The sequence below is a fragment of the Chlamydotis macqueenii genome, chromosome 1 (assembly GCF_036417535.1).
Source record: "Chlamydotis macqueenii isolate bChlMac1 chromosome 1, bChlMac1.mat, whole genome shotgun sequence".
Taxonomy (NCBI): Eukaryota; Metazoa; Chordata; class Aves; order Otidiformes; family Otididae; genus Chlamydotis; species Chlamydotis macqueenii.
In genome coordinates, this window is record NC_141556.1 from 96,721,412 (window position 1) to 96,740,134 (window position 18,723).

Genomic DNA, 18,723 nt, shown 5'->3' on the forward strand with positions numbered 1-18,723 from the left:
TGATTATGTGCCATATAATACTTGCTGAAAAGACAAGAGTTGGTTACAGAAAATGAACAGAGGAGCGGGTGCTGTGAAATCGAAGTTGAAATGTGCTCCAGGTGGAAGTGGTGTGATGGGGACAGCAAAGTGAGGAGCTTAATCGCAAACTGCTAGGAAGTTACAGGGCATCCTTAACTGACGGGGCCAGGTACTGCTGATGAGTGGGGAGGAACTAGCAAAATCTAATACACATCTGGAAAAATGCCATTTTAAAGTATAGGTTAAAATTCCTGAACCTGCTTGCTTCAGGGTTCAGTTGTTGCCTCCAGCAAGCAGTGTCTGAAGGTCCTTCAGCCTTCTGTGCTGTTGGAGTCTGTGGGGGAAACAGCTGCTTACGCACATTTCTGGTGCAAACAAGGGCGTATTGCCAAAGTGCCAGTGAGATAACCGACAAGAAACACGTGGAAGAGGTTAGCCAACAGCAGAACTAGCGATGGCAGAGTGGGTGGAATATGTAGGAGTGTGGCTGGAGCTGTACGGGCCGGAGCTGCTGAGTGCCGCTGTGTGAGACGTGAGACGGTTCTGATGAGGCATTCACCCTGACGGTGGCACCAGGGCTTGGGCAGCTGGTGTCAGTGTAGGTGTCACAGCTTTCCCTTCTGCCACTGTAGGATGAAATATTAGTGCTCTAGCAGGCATCTTCCAGAAAGCAGGATCCTAAAATGTGATGTGGCCTTGCAGTTAGAAGGCTCAAACTCTTCTCATGCTGTTCTCCTGAGTGTCAACAACAGAGCTTCTACTGGCTTCACCTGCAGGGCCAGGACTTAGCCCAGCTTCTTTATCCCGCTGGTGAGAAGTCCCTGAGACTTCATCAATTTTTGTTGGCTTTATAAAGATCTGGCTTGCTAACCACTCTCCGGTTTCAGTTTGGTTTGATGTTTGCATTGTTTTCTTGGAAAGCCAGCCGTGCCTCTGCCAAGATTGTCCACTGACATTACACAGTGTAAACAGAACGCTACAGGGGACCAGACCATGTGCCAGCAGCGCTTGCTTCCTGTGGGCTTCAGTACTTGGATGTGATGTGCTGGTTTTATTTGTTTATATATTTATTTGCCATTTACTCGAGTAGCAGATCTTTAAGCCATCACTTAAATTGGTAGTTAGCATGTGTTAAGCATGTATTTTTACTGAGAGGTAGTTCTGAGGTATTTTTTAGATGAGGAGAGACACAAGATAGTTGTGTAAGTAGTATTTAGCTTCTTCATGCACTCAGTTCAGCAGATGGTTTGATTTGTTTGCTGTGTGGAGGCTCTTGTTGATGAGTAATTTGGAAGTGTCAGGGTAACTACTTCTGGTTGTTTGCTTCAAATCCGTGTATTAAAATTCAGTTCTCTTTAGGCAGAGAGTCAGATTTCCCTATTGCATCTTTTAATGGCACTTGGGAAATCCTAGCTCATAGTGTCATGGGGTTCTGCATCAACATTACTATATGTGAGTGCATGATTAACAGATGAGTGGCTGGTGATATGTTCCGCTGCTAAAAAGAGAGATATCCTGACATTTTCAGTGGCAAAATATGAAAAACTATGGTGGATGCAGGTATGGAAGAGCTGTGGAGTCTCTCACTCACTTGACCAATGAAGTGTGAGGGTTTTTCTGCTGTCATTCAGACAGGAGCACATTTGAGAGCTAGGCTAGCTCGTGTCCTTGTTTTGTGCTCTTAAATTACATATTGCTAGTTAATCTGGGCATTAGGTGGAAGTATTAAGACTGGAAAAGATACTCCATGCTGTTGTTGATAATTGGAATAAATGTCTATCTGTTACCTTGCCAAATAACTTCTGAGAGTCTTGCATTAGTGCCCCGTGTATTTGTCACTGATTTAAGTATCTATATGATGGTCACTTGTGCTTAAGGGTTTGTTGTGAACTCACAACTATTTTTGCATGACAGGTCACAGTAATGAAAGGCAGTAGTAGAAATAAGGATCATTCGACAGAAGGAGAAGGAACTGGGAAGCGACCAAAAAGAAAGTGTCTTCAGTGGCATCCCCTGCTTGCCAAGAAACTCCTTGACTTCTCTGAAGAGGAAGAGGAAGAAGAGGAAGACGAAGATATTTATAAGGTAGACTTCATTGGACGCTTTGACCATAGAAGGTCAATGGTGGGTCAGATTCTCCCTAGCAGTGTTCTTGTTTTGTTTGCTTCTTGCTGTTCTCTTTTGTGAAAAAACACGGCCCATTACAATAAGTGATGCTTGATGGGTAAATAGCAAATAACACAAAAAGTGAGTTGTTTACCACGCTTTTAAAATCTCAGACAAAACTCTGGTTTTTAGAGTTAGACTGTAAGAGTTTTAACAAAGTTGTTTTGATAACATGTTACATGTCTTTATTGCTCAAGGTGGGTTTTTGACACAGGTTTTTTTCTTAATTGTTCATTTCAGATGCAAAGTTAGCCTGTGCTTAAGAGCTGCTTCTAGTGGCTTGGAGGAGATATCAAGCTAATACTTTTCTTTGGGTTTTTTTTTAATATTAAAAAAATACAAAGATTACAAGAGAAAAAGCTGTCAACAATTTTTACTGTCTTTGCATGTGAAATTCAACTTATTCTCCAGAATATTGAGAGCACAGGTGGGATAATCTCTATCTGGTCTGATGCTTGGTATTTTGATATTGTTCAGTGATGCTGGCCTTACCCTTTTTTTGTAAGGATTCCACAATGTGGCACCTCACAGAGGTACGTTTAGACTCATCCTCTGTAATAAGAAGTGGGAATGAGACGTGATGGGTTTTGGAGATATGATGTTTCCATCATGTGACAGTGTTCATCTCTGCACTTCCTTGATGCTTTGCTAAGGCAGGAAGGGAGAGGTCAGTGCTGGGGAGACTGCCTTGAGCCACATACTGATAAGGAAGAGTGACCTTGAGAAGGATAAGGAGCAACAAGGAGAAGCGTGGTGTTCTGACAGTGTCACTTGCCACAGTGTGGCATAAAACAGCTGTGTTGCAGTTGGGTAGGAGATGGTTTTCTGTCTCATACAGTAGTAAGTTTCATTCAGTCAGAACTAGTCTTCTGTGGTGCGTCCCTTGCAGGAATGACAGGCTGGGCTGTGAGCCGAGAGAGCATATTTTGGCAGTGTATTCTGTTGAGATTTGCCCTCTGGCTCTGACGGGGCAGCTCTGCAGTCGCTACACTGCAGCACAGCTCACAGGCTGAATAATGAGTGGTAGGAGATGAACAAACGACTGTTACCCTATGCATTTTCCTTCCTATGCACTTTGTAGTTGCCAACGCAATGATTGAGGTCCAAGTAGCTCTGCTCACCTCATCCCACTGAGATGATTCCTAGGTTGTAGAAAAGGGGATAGGAAGGATCTCTTCCCTCTAGCCCATTTAGGACTGTTACTAGATAGTGGTCCTCAGCTTAGAAACCTGCTCCATTTGCAAGTCAGAGTTAAGTCTTGCAGAGAGCATGAATGAATGAACCTTGGACTGCCAGGTGAGGAGGTTTGATGTAGAACTCTGGGTCTTCTGAACAGAATGGATGGCCTTTGGAGACAGCCCTTTGTATCTGTGTGCACCTCCTTTGTTCACATGCAGCATATACGGACTCTCGGTCTCTGTGAGAAGCGTGGATAACGGAGTTTACACTCCTTCCCTTTTGATTTGGCTAGGTGCCGCTCCTTGGCGCTGACGGTTTAGAGCAGGATGCTGATGAAACTGAAGATGACGAGTCCTCGGAGCAACGAGCTCGCCGACCTATGAATGCATTTCTCTTGTTCTGCAAACGCCATCGCTCTCTTGTGCGAAAAGAACACCCTCGCCTCGATAATCGTGGCGCAACCAAGATCTTGGCAGATTGGTGGGCTGTTCTAGATCCAAAAGAAAAGCAGAAATACACTGACATGGCCAAGGAGGTATGTTCTGTCTGAACGGTGGATGTAAAGGGAGTTCATTACCTATTTGTCTTCTGTTTCTCTGTATTTTAAATGTTTTCTATGGGGTCTTTCTCTTCCCTGAGTTCCTCAGCTTCCCCAATGGGATTACGGTTCCCAGAGCAGCTGCTGTTCTTGCTTTGGTTCACTTGTTCCTTTGAACCAGCATGAAAATAGATTGGTCTGTGTACACAAACTCACCTGGCTCTAGTAGTCATTGGTACAAATATATGCGCTTTGTGATACACATCACCTGATAATTCCTGTGGTACAAGCATTAGCATGTGGATAGCGGCCACTGAAAACTATAACATACAGTTCCGTGTCAGCTGACTAGTGATACTTAGCTCAAGCTGTGCATTTGGTATCAATAACACAGGTCGCTATTATAATGCAAGTGAACCAAACCAAAAGCATAATCAACAAATGTAGTCCCTTTTTACCTTTGATGCTAAAGAATTTTAAAATTATTAGTGTTTTCATGAAGTACTCTCCCTATGTATTGTTAACCGGATTCTGATAGAGGAACCTTTGGTAAGGCAGAGTCCAGTACCCAAATCAGCAATACATAGTCAGAATCCTTTAACTGGGAACAGGGAGAAAAGATTTATCCCTGTATTTCACAAAGTATCTTTATGTCAACTTAAAATTTAAATGAGGCCTTTTAAGAAGTAGTTGGCTTGGTAAGCTGGCCCCAAGGAGGCTGCGGGTATCAGCAGTAGAGTGAGATATGCACAGCCAGTTACTTAAGCTGATAACATCACCCCAAAACCAGATCCCTGTAGTTACCTGTGTGATGTAGATTGCAGGTCACCACTGAATTTGATCTTAGAAAAAATAATGGAGGGTGAGTGAGAAGGAAGATCATCTCTCTGATTTGTCAGGTAATGCTAGTGCATTACAAGAAGTGCAGCTAGCTGTGAAACAATTGGGGAAACTATTACCTGTGCCTGCCCTGTCACCCAAAGTTGTCTGCTACTGTTAACACATGCATATGCTGTTCAGTGGTTTGTGTGAGCATGGAACGATCCACAGGAAAAACAAAGTGTTCTGCATGGCAGGTCCTTTTCGAAGCGGAGTCTGTCATACCTATGTAGTTCCTCGTCTGTGACAGTGTTGAATTACTTGAGTATCAGCTTTGTCCAACCATTTCTGATTTGTTCTGCATTCCCACTTACAAATTAATGATGCTTCTTGAAGTGTGTGAGAAAAAGGCAATTAGAAGATACAGTACAGATACAGAGGAAGAAAAGATGAAAATGAAGAAATAATATTTGGAAGAAACAAACCTGATGTGACTGTTTTTTCTTAGCCTTTTGTCTTACTGAAGGGAACTCATTCATTAAGAAGGAAAATAATTGCAGAGCTTCTGTATGAAGTGACAAATCTGAAACTATTAATCATATTGTTGTAGAAATCATTGTTCCTGAAGTGATTTATTTGTTTTTCTTGGCATGAAGAACAAATTGCATATTCAACGTCGAAGCAAAACAATAAATCTAAGCACTTTACATCATTACAACTGGTTCCAAGAACGTGTAGAAGAGAGATAGCATATAATTTTTATTCTTTAAACAGTTGTATCTTACAACAATAATTAGCAGCTGTTATGTGTTATTTAATATATTTGGGCCTTCTTCACCAACAGGCCTCTTCTCTATGTGTGGATCAGTTTTGTTTTAGTACTCACTTTTGTAGTTAGGCTTGCTGCTGAGACTGTCAATAAGATGTTAATGTCAACTCTAGTGCAAACCATTTATTGCTATTTTTCTTTTTCCTAAGGAGAGCTTAGTTAAAAGTCAAGAAGGTGAATGCCTTTGGAAGGACATAAAATTACCGTTGCACCAATAATCTTCTGTTTGAGTACCTGTATGTATAAGCTCATTGATGTTTAAAATACAGTGAATGAGCTTCTGTTACTTAAATGTAGCTTTTCAGTGCCCTTTGACTTCCAGTTTTCACTGCGTAGCCTCTAACCACTGCCTTGGCAGGGCACACGTCTCCAAAAGGACCCTGTGCCATGTCTGCTACCCCCACAAATATGTCTTGTGTACCCTGAGCATCCGAGTTGCTCTTCCAGAGATACACATGGGCCTGACAGAAGTGGTCCCTACTGCAATGGCTACAACCCATGTTGTTTTTCAGTCTCGAGAATATTTTTACTACTTGAAGCCAGAGTTTACAAACTCAGTCACCTCAGATCAAACTTCAGGCAAGCAGCTTTCAGTTTCCCACCTGCTTAGTACCGGCAGCTGATACTATCTCAGCAGCGTGCAAATCAAGGCGTTGGCATATTTGCTTACACATATCTAGCTATATGCATAATCTAGGATTTTGGAAGATAGTGAGACACCTAAACATTTTGCCAAGCGGAATTATGAGAAGTTTGGGTTGGACTGTGGTTCCCACTGAGAGGTTAATGGGGTCTATGGTTCATGTAGGCACTTTTGAAAAATCCTGTTATGTACCTGTCTGTACCGTGGGGTGCCTTAATTACCGAGAAAAACTATCCCCATGATCTCTCTTTTCAGTCTTGTGGTTTATGGTCTCTTGTAGCAATACCTGCCCTGGAGACCTCATACTGTGCTTGCAGAGCTCAGTGTGAGCTTCTGCTGGTGTTTCCTTTAGGAGCAAGCTTTCTATTTATTTCCTACAAACTTTGTAGATCAACTTAACTTTGAAAGTTTCATTCTAGAGGATGATAAGTACTCCCCAGTAGCTGATAAATACTCCCAAGCAGAAGGATAAGTGTTACTGCCATTTGTAAGCTTTTCCCTTCACTGAAGGGACAGTTAATTCTGCCCATTCATGAAACTGCTTCAGCATTTTTAGTTACTGCAATAACAGGGGTAGTGTTCTTCTGTTAACTCTTACAGGAGTGTTCAGCTGCCTTGGAAGATATCCAATGAGGTTATTCTTGGTCAAGCCCTGTTTCTCTTGCTAGAAAATACTTCACTTTTTAAAATATGTCTTTGCATTGGCAAGATCCAGGCAGTCGGGATTGTTTCTTGTAGGGAGCAGCCTGATAAATCCAGGCTTTTGCCATTCAGGGACAGAGCTGAACGCTTCTCCCTGCGAGTGCTTGGCCAGTGGTTTTGTGGGGACAGTCAGCCTGACTGGGAGCTTGCTGTGCCACTGCCTTGGCAGCCACCTCAGGGTAGGAGGGGACAAAACATTCTGGCTTCCAGGCTGGAGTCTGGCGAGTTCACTGGGTGACGTATGGACCGTAACGTCTAATGCGTACCCTGCATCTGTCAGGAGTGAAAAACTGAGTGTAGCATTTTCTGGGGAGTTTTTGGTTTTGTTTTTGTTAGATCTATGGGATTCATGTGACATTTGATATCCAGTTGGTGGGATTTAAGCATACATATAAAGTTAAGCGCGTGCTAACTGCTACTCTGAGGTGTAGCTGTAATCCACTTTGGAGCTCCTGTCCCCACCACATTGGAGAAAGCAAATCTTTTTTTTTATTTGGTGATGAAAGCAACTCGGAGTTGCACTGAAGCGCAGCACCTTTTTTAACCTCACCTCAAATATTGCACCAATCCCACTGCAAAACACATCCTTCCCAGGCTTTCACAAAACAGAAATGATACGTCAGACTGATCACACAAACATATCCTGTGCTTTTTTTTAAATCTTACCTGGAACTTTGGGACATGACCCTCTCAGGCCATCCTTGCCACTCATATGTGTGAACCAAGGTGGTATCTTTGCATTCCAGGTTAAGGACTTACCTTTTATTTTTTTCCAAGCAATTTTGGAGACATCCTTGGACTGACAGTGTTAGGTTAGTTTACTGCACAGTTGGTCGAATGGAGGAAAACTGTAAGCTCCGCTGTTGCCTGTGGCGTTTTCTTGTTACTGTGTAGCTCATTTAAGTTATCTTCTCATGAACTGGCAAGCAGAATCTATCGTTTCGTTTTAGGCCTTGGTCTGATAGTCATAAAAGTCAATACTGAAAGTCTTCCTGAGATTTGGGTTAGGCCACTGTATGCATTTTATAAAACTACTGCTTGGCCGTTGTTTAGCTTTTTACATTTTCATTTATCTTGAGTGTTGAAACTGTGAAAGGGGCCGATGAGTTGTCCTCCCTCAATTTGCTCTCTCCCCTTCGGAAAGTGCAGTTACTGTTCCCTTCTTGGCTTTCCAGAGGAAAAAAAATCCGTTAATACACCACCTCACTTGAATTGTTCTTGTCAGAAACTGATTAAAAGCTTATGACTACCTCCTCTCGCAAACGGCATGCATTCTGGTTCTCATTTGATGGGCAGCCTGTCAGCTTGTCAGATGACTCCATAGAATAATTCGGTTACTCAAAGCAGCAACGCTGATGTGAAGAGCTCATGTACCTCGTTGCTAGCAGTTCTGTGCTTTTCACTCTGCAGGCTGGAAACACGATTTGTGAGTGGGCTGTGGCTTTAACAATGGAAGGCAAAGCTGCTTCTCTCTGTATTTCCTTTCCGCCTCCCCTTCCCTTCCCTCCACCAGGCTATTTTTATGCTGTACTGAGCTCCCAAACCGAACTGAGGGGATGGGAAAAAGGGGTGAGGTGAGAGGTGTTGCAGTCCTTAGTTTGCAGATTTAACATACACTGTATTCAGAAAAAAACAGTGTGTATGTGGGTCAGCAGTCCCTGCAGATTTTTATTATTTATAGCCATTTCTATAAATACAGGACTTCACACAACAGGTTCACACAATGCTGTGCTTCTTGTAAACGGAATTGTTTTTATCCTGACTGCAGTCTGGAGGTAGCAAGTGCCAGCTGATAAATTTGAGGTGGAAATAAAAGTATTGTGACGGTGATCCAGCCTCAAGGCATGTCATTTATTGATTTGGGAAAACACTGCAGTGACTTTATCAGAGGACAAGGTTTTCAGTGCTATTTCTATGTTTGATACCCAAGGAATTTTTTTTTTTTTTTTTTTTCCTCTCTGCCTGTGTTTCTGTATAGGAATGTCGGTGAAACATAGGCGCTTCTCTGTGCGGTAACTGGACTGATGACTGCTGGGTGGGTGGGAACATGTGTAATCACAGAAGAAACTTCCTGCAGCTGCCCTGCTGTGTACTTCAGGATAAAACCATTCTTTTGGTCATTTGCCACCCATCGAGAGAGCTACTTAGCTCATGAGGGGGTGTCCTTCTCCCTTCGGTCAGCACTGGTACTTACTGGGTAGGCTCCCACAGCAGCCAGTGCTGTACGCCCCTGTCAGTTGTGAGGCAAACATTTGCAGCTGGAATGCATTGCACGTTCCTCTGATTCATGCATTCTCTACCTTGCATAGCAACACATTTAAAATACTGAAATTTGCTCTTTTTGTTGCTGTTAACATTAAAAAAATCTTGTTAGGTCTGGTCAGCAAGATACCTGGAAAACGCCACCATTGCATTTTGTGAATAAATAGGTCCCTGTCCTTCCCCCAACCCCCCAAACTGTGTAGGATCCTTTCCCCCACCCTCCTCCATGTGTAGTCTGACTTGGTTTGTTTTGCTCCCTCATACCAAGAACATACCAAACAGCTGAGATGTGTGCTGTGTGCTCAAGGCCAAAGGAAGTTTTAAATGGTCTAAGTTTGTTTTATGCAGCCATGCAGCATGATACATTTTTGAAAGAACGCTGGGGTGATGTACCAGAAGTTAACTAAAAATGAGATGATACTGGCTGTAGTGGTTTATTTTTGGTGCCTGCTTTGGGAAAGCATATACTCAAACATTGTAAAATACAGAACTATTAGAGAAAAATGAATGCAAAGTAAGGAGCATCGTGCTGCATTTATTGCTAAATGTATATTTTCATTCCATTTTCAACTGGAAAGTAAACAAAGATTGTACCTGCAAAAGAATGCAAATAGCTGTCTCTTTCCCAGAGAGCGAGTGTACAGGCACTGGGGAGCAGTTTGCAGGATCAGAACTTCAGCCTGCTCTGGGTGATAAATCCTCAAGAGAGGAAAGAGACACCTCACTTTTTTAAATACAGCTCTACTTATATTAATATTTCTTCTTATTAGTTTGTGTTGGTGGTCAGACTCAAAGCATATGATTAAACTGTTAAAAAATCAAGATATTTAAGGATTGTTTACTGTATTAAATCCTCTTACACGCAGTGCACTCTGTAGCCCTATGGAAAGTATAATGTCATGACTGGTAATTTTCCTTTTCCTTTCTAGTACAAAGATGCATTTCTGAAGGCAAATCCAGGGTACAAGTGGTGCCCAACAACCAACAAACCTGTGAAAACCCAGACGTCGACTATTACAAACAGGAAAAAGCTATGGGCCTTTGCATCAGACTCCGCAAAAGATTTACCAAGCCCGAGGAAGGTGACAAAAAATGAAGAAATGCCACAGCTTAACTTCGGGATGGCAGGTCAGATTTCCATCCATGTTACTCAGACATAGCATCCTTGTTTTGTTTGAGGATGTGGCATTGAAATTGAACTGCAATACCAGTTTACTGCACATAGTGCTGTAGTGCAAATAACTTTAGTGTCCCAAATTAGGTTGCCAAGACTCTAATTACACCTCTGCATAACAACTTTCTCAAATTTTCCTTAGTGCGTGATTGCTTTCAGTAATTGAGTCCAGATATGTGCCATCATAACTCCAGATTTGATTGATTCTTAATTCCAGCATGTCTGCTGTTAGAAATTTTCATTTTCTGATCAAAAAGGAAAATTCTGATTGTGTTCATTCTTTTTCTCTTTCATACTACTTTGTACTATGTTTAGTAATTTGCTTTTTACGAAAATAATTCATGGGTGTCTGTAAAGTTGGAGGTGTTAAAGTTCCTGTGGATGAATGTACTACTGGAGCTAACTTTTTCTATTTAAATCAAGAGAAGAGTAATTTAATTTCACTTAAAATATACTTTTCTGCCCATTATACCTTGGAGGGGTGGATTCTAACCTTTTAAACATTAAAAACAAATAAATAAATGAATCTGTGAATAAGTGTAGGTGGAGCGCCTGAACTGGTGAAAGGCAGATAATCTCTCACTAATCTCCACAAACAGCAGAACTGTTGCAATCATGACCTTGAAATAGAAGACTTCAATGTTAAATACTGGCAACTTAAGAACTTAACAGTCAAGGTACAAAATAATTTTGCCCCTACCACCCTTTTTTTTTTTTTTTTTTTTTTTTCAATTTAAAGTTTCCAATCTTATAAATACTGATGTGTTTGAAATTTTTTGGTATTCTAGCTAGTTTATGACAAATGTGTGGCAAATAGGACTTTTCTGCTTAGAGGGACGTGAGCTGGAGAGTGGAAAATGGTTTTATGGAGCAAGTGTAAAAGGATAAAAAGAGACAAAAAGGCGTATATACCTTTTTACCAGCATAGCGTTACGAAAATCCCTGTAATGAAATTCCTTCTGGCTATAAAGAAACTGTGAAATGTGATCAAAATAAAGTTTTTCATGCTGCATAGTTATGATATATGGGAAACCAGTTCTAAAAATCACAAACCCCTTCATCTTATTCTGCTTTTGCTATCAGAGGAGTAGCTTCTATACTCCTTAAAGGTTTATTGACTTAACAGAAAGAATGAGTAGTAGGCCTTAGTCTTCCTGTCTGCCATCCCCCACCACTCCTGCTGGGCTGTCCAGATGCAGAGTTTCTGAGTACAGAGAGATCTCGAATCAACACCTGTCAGAGCAGAGGACAGAGAACTTAAGAATTAATTAGAAACTAATCAGATCCATTGTTATATCTATAGAGCCATTGATTTCTGAAGAAGGCCCTTTTGTGCTACATGTGATTTCCCCCCCCCCCCCCCTTTTTTTTTTTTTACTGCAGACTGAGTCAGTGAGCATAGCGATTCATAGGGGCCTCACTCCTGTCCTCATGCCAATGAAGGCTGGCTATTTATTGAGTAGAGCAGTAGCTCATAAGATAATGACAGCTTCTGACAGAGATGTTAGCAGCATCCAAATCATGACAAGTCTGCCATGCCAAATGAATTACTGTTTTGTCAGCTATACACCAATTTGTGCTAAATATGTTTTGTTGTGTTCTTCTCTCCTTGACTTCATGTGATAGTTCAATCCAACTCTGATTCTTCTGTCCAGCACAACCTCTTATAAAATCCGGACTATATACTAGCTGATGAACTAAAATGTAGCTGAACCACCTCGGAAACATTTTTACCTTTGAAATGCCGCTGACTGCCTTGCATCTTCAAGGCAAATAGCTTCCTCAGGACAGGGATTATATGATTCCAGAATCATTCCAGGAAATATGTTTTACTTGTTTTTTGATAGTTGTTAATCCTATCTTGATTGCTTTTTACATATAATATTTCATTTTGGAAAATGTAATGCATAGAGAATAAGATCTTCCTTTCTTTTTTTTTCTTTTTTTTTTTTTTTAAGCCCTACACGAGCCATATCTCTGTTTTTGGCATTCCAGCAATAACCACTTCGCTTTTAAGCCTCTCATGTTAACCTATCATTGTGTCAAGAACCTGAGGTGTGGCACCAGCATTGGGCTTCTGACCTGCAAATGCACTGGTGGTGTTCTCACTCATCCATCCTGGAAGCTGTAACTGAGCATATTTTTCTCATCACATGGCTCACCTGTGATCCGTTGTAGGGCATAGGGCAAAGACAACTGCTCTTTGCAGGTGAAGGTGAGCATCGCTACGTCTACTCACAGAACTAGAGTTAAGTGAGCAACAGCTATACAAACGTGCAAGATTCCCAATACTTTCACGTTTCTGCGTCAGAAGAAAACCGTCTGAGCCAAAAAGCTTTTTAGTCAAGCAGAGGGTGGAAAAAGAACGTTTCCTAGAGTAGGCAGTATCTTGATAGAGATGCAATTTTTGTTTTTTAGAAAGAAGCTTAATTCTGCACCCAGGTAAAAGTTAGTTGAAACTGATACTTGCTTGTGGCCTTTCTGCTTAGTTCTTCCTCGGCTCTTTCTTTCCTCTGACTGAAAAATTGCAATGATGAACAAGCCAGCCTTACTGAGTTTCTAACCAGACAGGTACTAACAAAGTATGTCATTCCCCAGTAGTGTGATGCTTTTAAGTTTCGTCAGTATTAAGACCTATTGAGAAAGTCATGAATTGCCTCCCATTCTGCAAATAAATGTGTGCTATTTTCTCACTACTGTTGCTTTAACTGTAAATTGCTTTAAAATAGCACTTAAAATTCTTAAATTTTCGTACCAGTAAGCTCTGAGTGCCATAAGAGAAACGTTGTTGCACTGAAAAGGCGCTATGAGGTATGGCAGTGTTTGCATATGTATATTTTGTCTTTCCTTAGATGAAGTTATTTTGTAATTTAGTAGAAGGATTTTTGTAAGTGCCAGCCCTCTGCTACAGCTGCAGCATAAGTAGTCAAGTTGTTTAAGCACTAAATTAAACTTTCACTTTCCACTTAGCTGTAATTTTTTGCCTTCATCTTAATTTTTATATTTAAATAAACAGTTTAAGTATTTGCTTACTTGGGGGGAAAAAACAGTCCTATCCTTGTCCTGTTACGATAAGCTACTTATTTGAAGGGCAGAAAGCTGAGACCACCAAGAAGATATTTAGAAGAGGGGGAAGAATTTTAAAGCTGAGTGTTCTCCGGTTGGCCAAAACTGAGAAGGGGAAGAAGACCCACAGATAACTGAAGTGAAACACAAGAGAGCAGTTGGGAGCTGTCAGTGTGATGTGAACATAAGAAAGTGCTGTACTGCAGTGTGTCAGGCAAACCGTGTTTTCAGGAACCGTAGAGAAGAGTTAATTGAACAGGGCACAGCTCATCTGATGTGGTTGCCCTGATGGTGATTTCACGTACAAGAAAGATGGTCTCCCCCTGGAATAACTGGAGAGGAGAGATACAGGGATCACTGGAACTGTGGGAGATGGACATGCTCGACGAGATCAGGAAATGTTGATTTGCTTAGGCTAGGAAAGCAAGTGGAAAAGGAGTAGGATGGCTCCTGATAAACGCAGAAGAGGGAAATACCATTTAGGGAGAACAGTTATTTAATCCTAAAGATGCGGGCACCAGAAGAATATGTGTACCGCCTGGCCCTGAGTAAATTTAAGCTGAAAACTGGAAGAAAGCTCTTAATACTTAGAAGATTTAGGTTCTGCAACAGCCTTTCAATGGGATTAAAGAAAGTAGAAACCAACCAGCCAAGCCTTTACTGTTTAACATGGAGCTCAGTAAGTTGATGGGCCTGGAGATCTCTTCCTTTCTCTCCTTCATCCAAATTAACTGCCTGCTCAGGCATTATCTTTCAAGCTATGTGTCACTTCTTAATTGCTCGATGTCCTCTTGTTTGGAGGACTGAACTGTTCCTGATCAAGTGTTTTGATGGCAAAAAGTGCTGTGCTGCCAGGATCACTTCACTTAGGAATTGTGCTTAGGTACTTGATGTCCCTTGCTATTTTCTGTCTCCATTTCTTCAACCACTTCTTGTTACTAGATCCTACGCTTCTATTAGCACCTTGCCTCTCTGTAGAAACTTAATATATTTTATTCTCTTTTTTATTTAAAAGTAAAAAGTCTTTTTTTTTTTTTCTTAAAAAAAAAAACACTACCAAAAAAACCCCACACACCTACTGCTTGTTATTATGGTAAAGGAAAAAAATTAATTCCAGTTGAACATTGGGTTTGAAGCCAGATGCTATTTAAGTTGTGTTCTTAAGATAATGAGCCACTTTTCTGTCTTTGGGATAGTGGATGAGTCTGCTTTATTCACGTTTTAAGAGAGTATTGGAAAAACCCCGTGAATGTCAGTACAAGATGCTGTCTGAGAGAGAACTTTGGCAGCATCTGTAGTGTTGAGCTAAACAGCACCAGTGAGTATTCCCATGAACTGGACCTTGATCATCTGTAGCGCTAAATCATTTGGAGGTTTACAGGTACATGTTTTGTCCATGTCAGCTGAAAAGCTCAAGAAATTCCTTGGCACCACTCGTGGGTGGGAATGGGCCAGGGGATTTCCCAGTGGGCATTTTGGATGCAGCTACTCTGCATCCCAGTTTTGTGTAACAGAATGTAACCAAATGGACAAGGGTAGTTATGCCAGTTGGCCTCCATTCCAGGGAACAGACCTGGGCACATGTAATGTATGTTGTAGAGAGAGTTTTTGTGTAGTTTAGCGAAAGGAAATTGGAAAACGTTGTGTGCATGCTTAGTGAAACCTGGGGAAAGTTACTTATCTTTGGTGTTTCGTCGTTACTGAAGTTGGTGTCTCAGCAGTACAGCAAGGATAATGTTTCCCTTTCTCTCATGTTATGGCTGTTGTGTGAGAAATTTAGGCCACAGACTACCTCCTTCTGTGTACGTGACACTCTGTTAAATCGGGCCCCTGCATTGCTTCCAAGATGCTTTCTCAGAATCAGACAATTAGTTTTCATAGTGATGAAGAGCAACCACTGTTGTGACTGGAAAAGCCCCTCCATGAGTAATGTAGTGCCAGTGTTCATTGCTTTCACTTCTCGTTGTCATTTTCCGAGCTCCTGAGGTGCGGGAAGGCTGGAGGCGAGAAGCTGTCAGCATCAAATACTTGGAGAAAGAATATTTCTATCTCCATTTTACTTTCCTCAATTATATAATGTATTGGCAGGGCAACAAGTAGGCAGGCGACTTGCCTGGCCAGCGCCTGGGCTGTTCTGGCACAGAGGATCAAGTGCTTCATGCTTCAGAGCTGTCAGGCTGGCATTTTTCATCACTAGATGCAGCTTTAAATTAAAGCTCAATGAAAATAGGAATTTTGCTTCAGAGCTTGATCTTGTCATCTTGTTACATCTTTTTACTTGTTCAGTGGCTAAGGAAGGGAACCACTCCCTTGGTAGGAGCATCCATGGAGTTATAAACATGTGCAGTATTAGGGCATCTTTGTGTATATTTATGTATGAGATCATTACAGTTGCTGTTTTAAAGATATCCATCTCTGTAGTACATAAAACCTTTGGCAGTAAAATTGTAAATCCGCACAGTGGGGTGTTAAGCACACAAATCCAATTAAATCCTTCAAACAGCTTTGAAAGCCTCTCCCAGAGGGTACAGAAATGGTTATTTGTGATTCTCTTGAACCGCCTTTTATGGCAGCTTGCTTAGAGTGTCTGTGACAAGTAGTCTTTTGGGGGTTTAATGCTGCAAATGGTAGGTTCTTTAAACAAGCAAATTAGTAAACTTAAGTCTTGGTTTTACTCTTTTAACAGATCCTACACAAATGGGTGGCCTCAGTATGCTGCTTCTAGCAGGGGAACATGCCCTGACTGCACAAGAGGTAAGGAACTCTCTTCTCTCCCTTACCGCGAGCTCTCAGTTCAAAGAGAGCTCTGAGGAGGAATATTTGACCAGTGAAAAAAGAAATTTAAGATACATCTTGGGTAACCTCAGGTGGGACTGAAGTGTGAGCCCTGTGATATGAATCTTGTATCCCAACCGTGAATGCAGAGGGTGGGCCCAGTTTTTATATAGGTTCAATATTAATTCTGCTGAGTTGAATATTTGATCAGGCCAGGCAAGTGCACTCCGTGAGAGGATATTGTCACAGGTAGAAGGGTTGAAATACAGTGACTGTGTTAACAAAACAAGTGGTTTGCAAGCTCATTTGGGCGAGGATTTCATATGCTTGTGCAATGCCTCACAAAACTGTGGCCTTGGCACTAATAGCAAATTAAATACCTAATAATTTCTGTTCTGAAACCATGCAAGTGCTAACAGGTAGTCAAAGTTTTGCAGTCCACTCCTGTTCACTAGGTCTGTATGTCTAAAAAGAAGCTTGTAGTTCAGTTGCCATCACAAACATTTTGTTTTGACCACGGAGTCTTGTAAATAAAAGTGTTCCTGCAGAGTCCTCTGGTCTTTCTTTAAACTGATTGTTATTTATGATCTATTTTTTGGACTAGGTTTGAAAACCGTTCAAAAGATGGCTTGTATGTTGGATGAAATACATAGTCACTGCCATAAATCTCTAGCCTGTAAAGAAGAGCCGTGAAAGTGAGGAGGGTTTATTTTTTTGGTGTTATTGGGAAGAAAAGCAACAATTAACTATCTATATTTAATACCCCTAAATGCGGAACATGCAATGCATTTGAGATGGATTGCTCCTATACTGCCAAGACTGGGCCAAGACTCCTCAATGCTTTGCACACTGGTTTGAGCAGTGGAAATCTTTGTGCAGATGTAGGTATTGGCTTTCTGTGCTGCAGCATGAAAAATACAATATACTAGGGTAAGGTTAGGAGAGAAGTGAAAAGAAATGTATTATTTTGAGCTAAAATGAGAATGTCTTACAGTTTTCAAACTTCAAATCTCTTGACTTGGAGTTTAGAAACTGTTTTTACTATGCTGTAATGTTTATATGAGAGGAAAGGTGTATTGTAGTCACAGATACTCAGTTCCATTAAGAAGGGTCTTTGCTATGACTTTGTGAGTTGAGCTTTCACAGTTTTGCATAAAAAGTTCCTCAAGTAGTACAATTTCAGGTGGCAGTGAAGAAATAAAACCTACATGTTGCTTTAGAGACAAATCAAAAATGATGTTGTGTAATTGTTTTAGTATATGAACATTAGTGTATGAAAATTAGAGTTTTCTTTGAGTGAAAGAAACGATTCCCGTGTGCCTACATAAACCTCGTTTTTTTTCTGACAGGAGCTTCAATATGGCTTGTCGTGTAATATCTACTTTATGTATAAGCTATACTATGCTGTGCTCTTTTGGGCTTGTAGACTTCTTTTGAAACCTGGCCCTCCACATCAAAGAGGCAAGCTGTGTAATCTGCTTTCCCCCAAAATGTAGAGCAAAATAATTGTCATAAATACAGCCTGGACAACACTATTTGAGGGGTTTCTTTGCTGTTGTTAGAATCATAATGGACCAGTAGCCCATACTTACTAATGAGTTATCATATTTTGATGATCCTACACCATCTGAGAAGCAGATAGGTGTCCAAGCACTTTCCCAAGGAACAAAACTGCACATCTCCGATTCTTGCATTGTGTTCGCTATGTAAAATACATTCTCCAGAACAACTTGGGTGCTTGGTATTCTCAAAGGGACCCAAATGGATAAAGTTCAGTCCTCCTAACTGCATGTCAGCAGGAATTAAGTCTCCACCTGTGTTTCTGTGCACTGGGAAACTCCCACAGTTTCTTTGCCTGGCTGCCCTGGTGTGTCTTCAATTTTCCTTTGTTTCCTTTTGATTCAGTGTTTCAGTGGTGATTAGATACGGAGCAAATATTTCTTAGGCTTATGTTTCCCCAAAACACAGTAAAGATCCTAAAGCTATTTAGTCTTGGACAGCTGAACAGCATTTCTGGCTTCCTGTCCTCGGGCATGTGGACAGAGGAGACATAAGACGTTCAACTTCGCATGCCCATGGGACAACCTGTGGTTCGATTTCCATGCTTACACTTGAAAACAGTTTCACACTCAAACCAGCATTTGGGAGGTTAGCAGAGCGTGCTAGGAGGGGGTATGACAGGCTCAGTAAGAAGCTCAAGAATTTGTTGTAGAATTGATAAGTTGCTTTCCTCTTTAGTGGAGGGGGGGTTTTGTTTTGTTGTGTTAGAGCTGGTTTTGACATGGGAGAAAATTTGGTGTACTAAGATGGCTGCTGAGGTATTGTCAGTGAAGACATTCAGAAGTTGCTTAACAATGGAAAATATAGGTATTTTTTTACTATGCATGTAAGTATATGAATATATGTCATATATCTAAAACGTTGACATTTCTAATTTTAAAAAGGACAGATGCAGTGTCATTTTTTTTAAAGAATGCTCTACATGATATCGTGTAGTCTTCATTATCACTGAAGCACGCATGTGTGTGTACATGGGAGATACACATGCA

The 18,723-nt window shown here is 41.1% G+C and overlaps 1 protein-coding gene across 13 annotated transcripts in view; it reads left to right on the plus strand.

Annotated features, from left to right (window-relative positions):
* The window catches only part of BBX (BBX high mobility group box domain containing), a 150,911-nt gene that overhangs the window by 83,429 nt on the left and 48,759 nt on the right, over nucleotides 1–18,723 (plus strand). For all 13 annotated transcript variants that reach the window (XM_086762500.1, XM_086762484.1, XM_086762567.1 and 10 more), the window contains 4 exons: nucleotides 1,936–2,106; nucleotides 3,659–3,901; nucleotides 10,089–10,287; nucleotides 16,086–16,153. In XM_086762500.1, coding sequence (XP_086618626.1) covers nucleotides 1,945–2,106; nucleotides 3,659–3,901; nucleotides 10,089–10,287; nucleotides 16,086–16,153 — 672 coding nt within the window. In that variant the 5' untranslated portion in view covers nucleotides 1,936–1,944. The remainder of the gene's footprint in view (nucleotides 1–1,935; nucleotides 2,107–3,658; nucleotides 3,902–10,088; nucleotides 10,288–16,085; nucleotides 16,154–18,723) is intronic.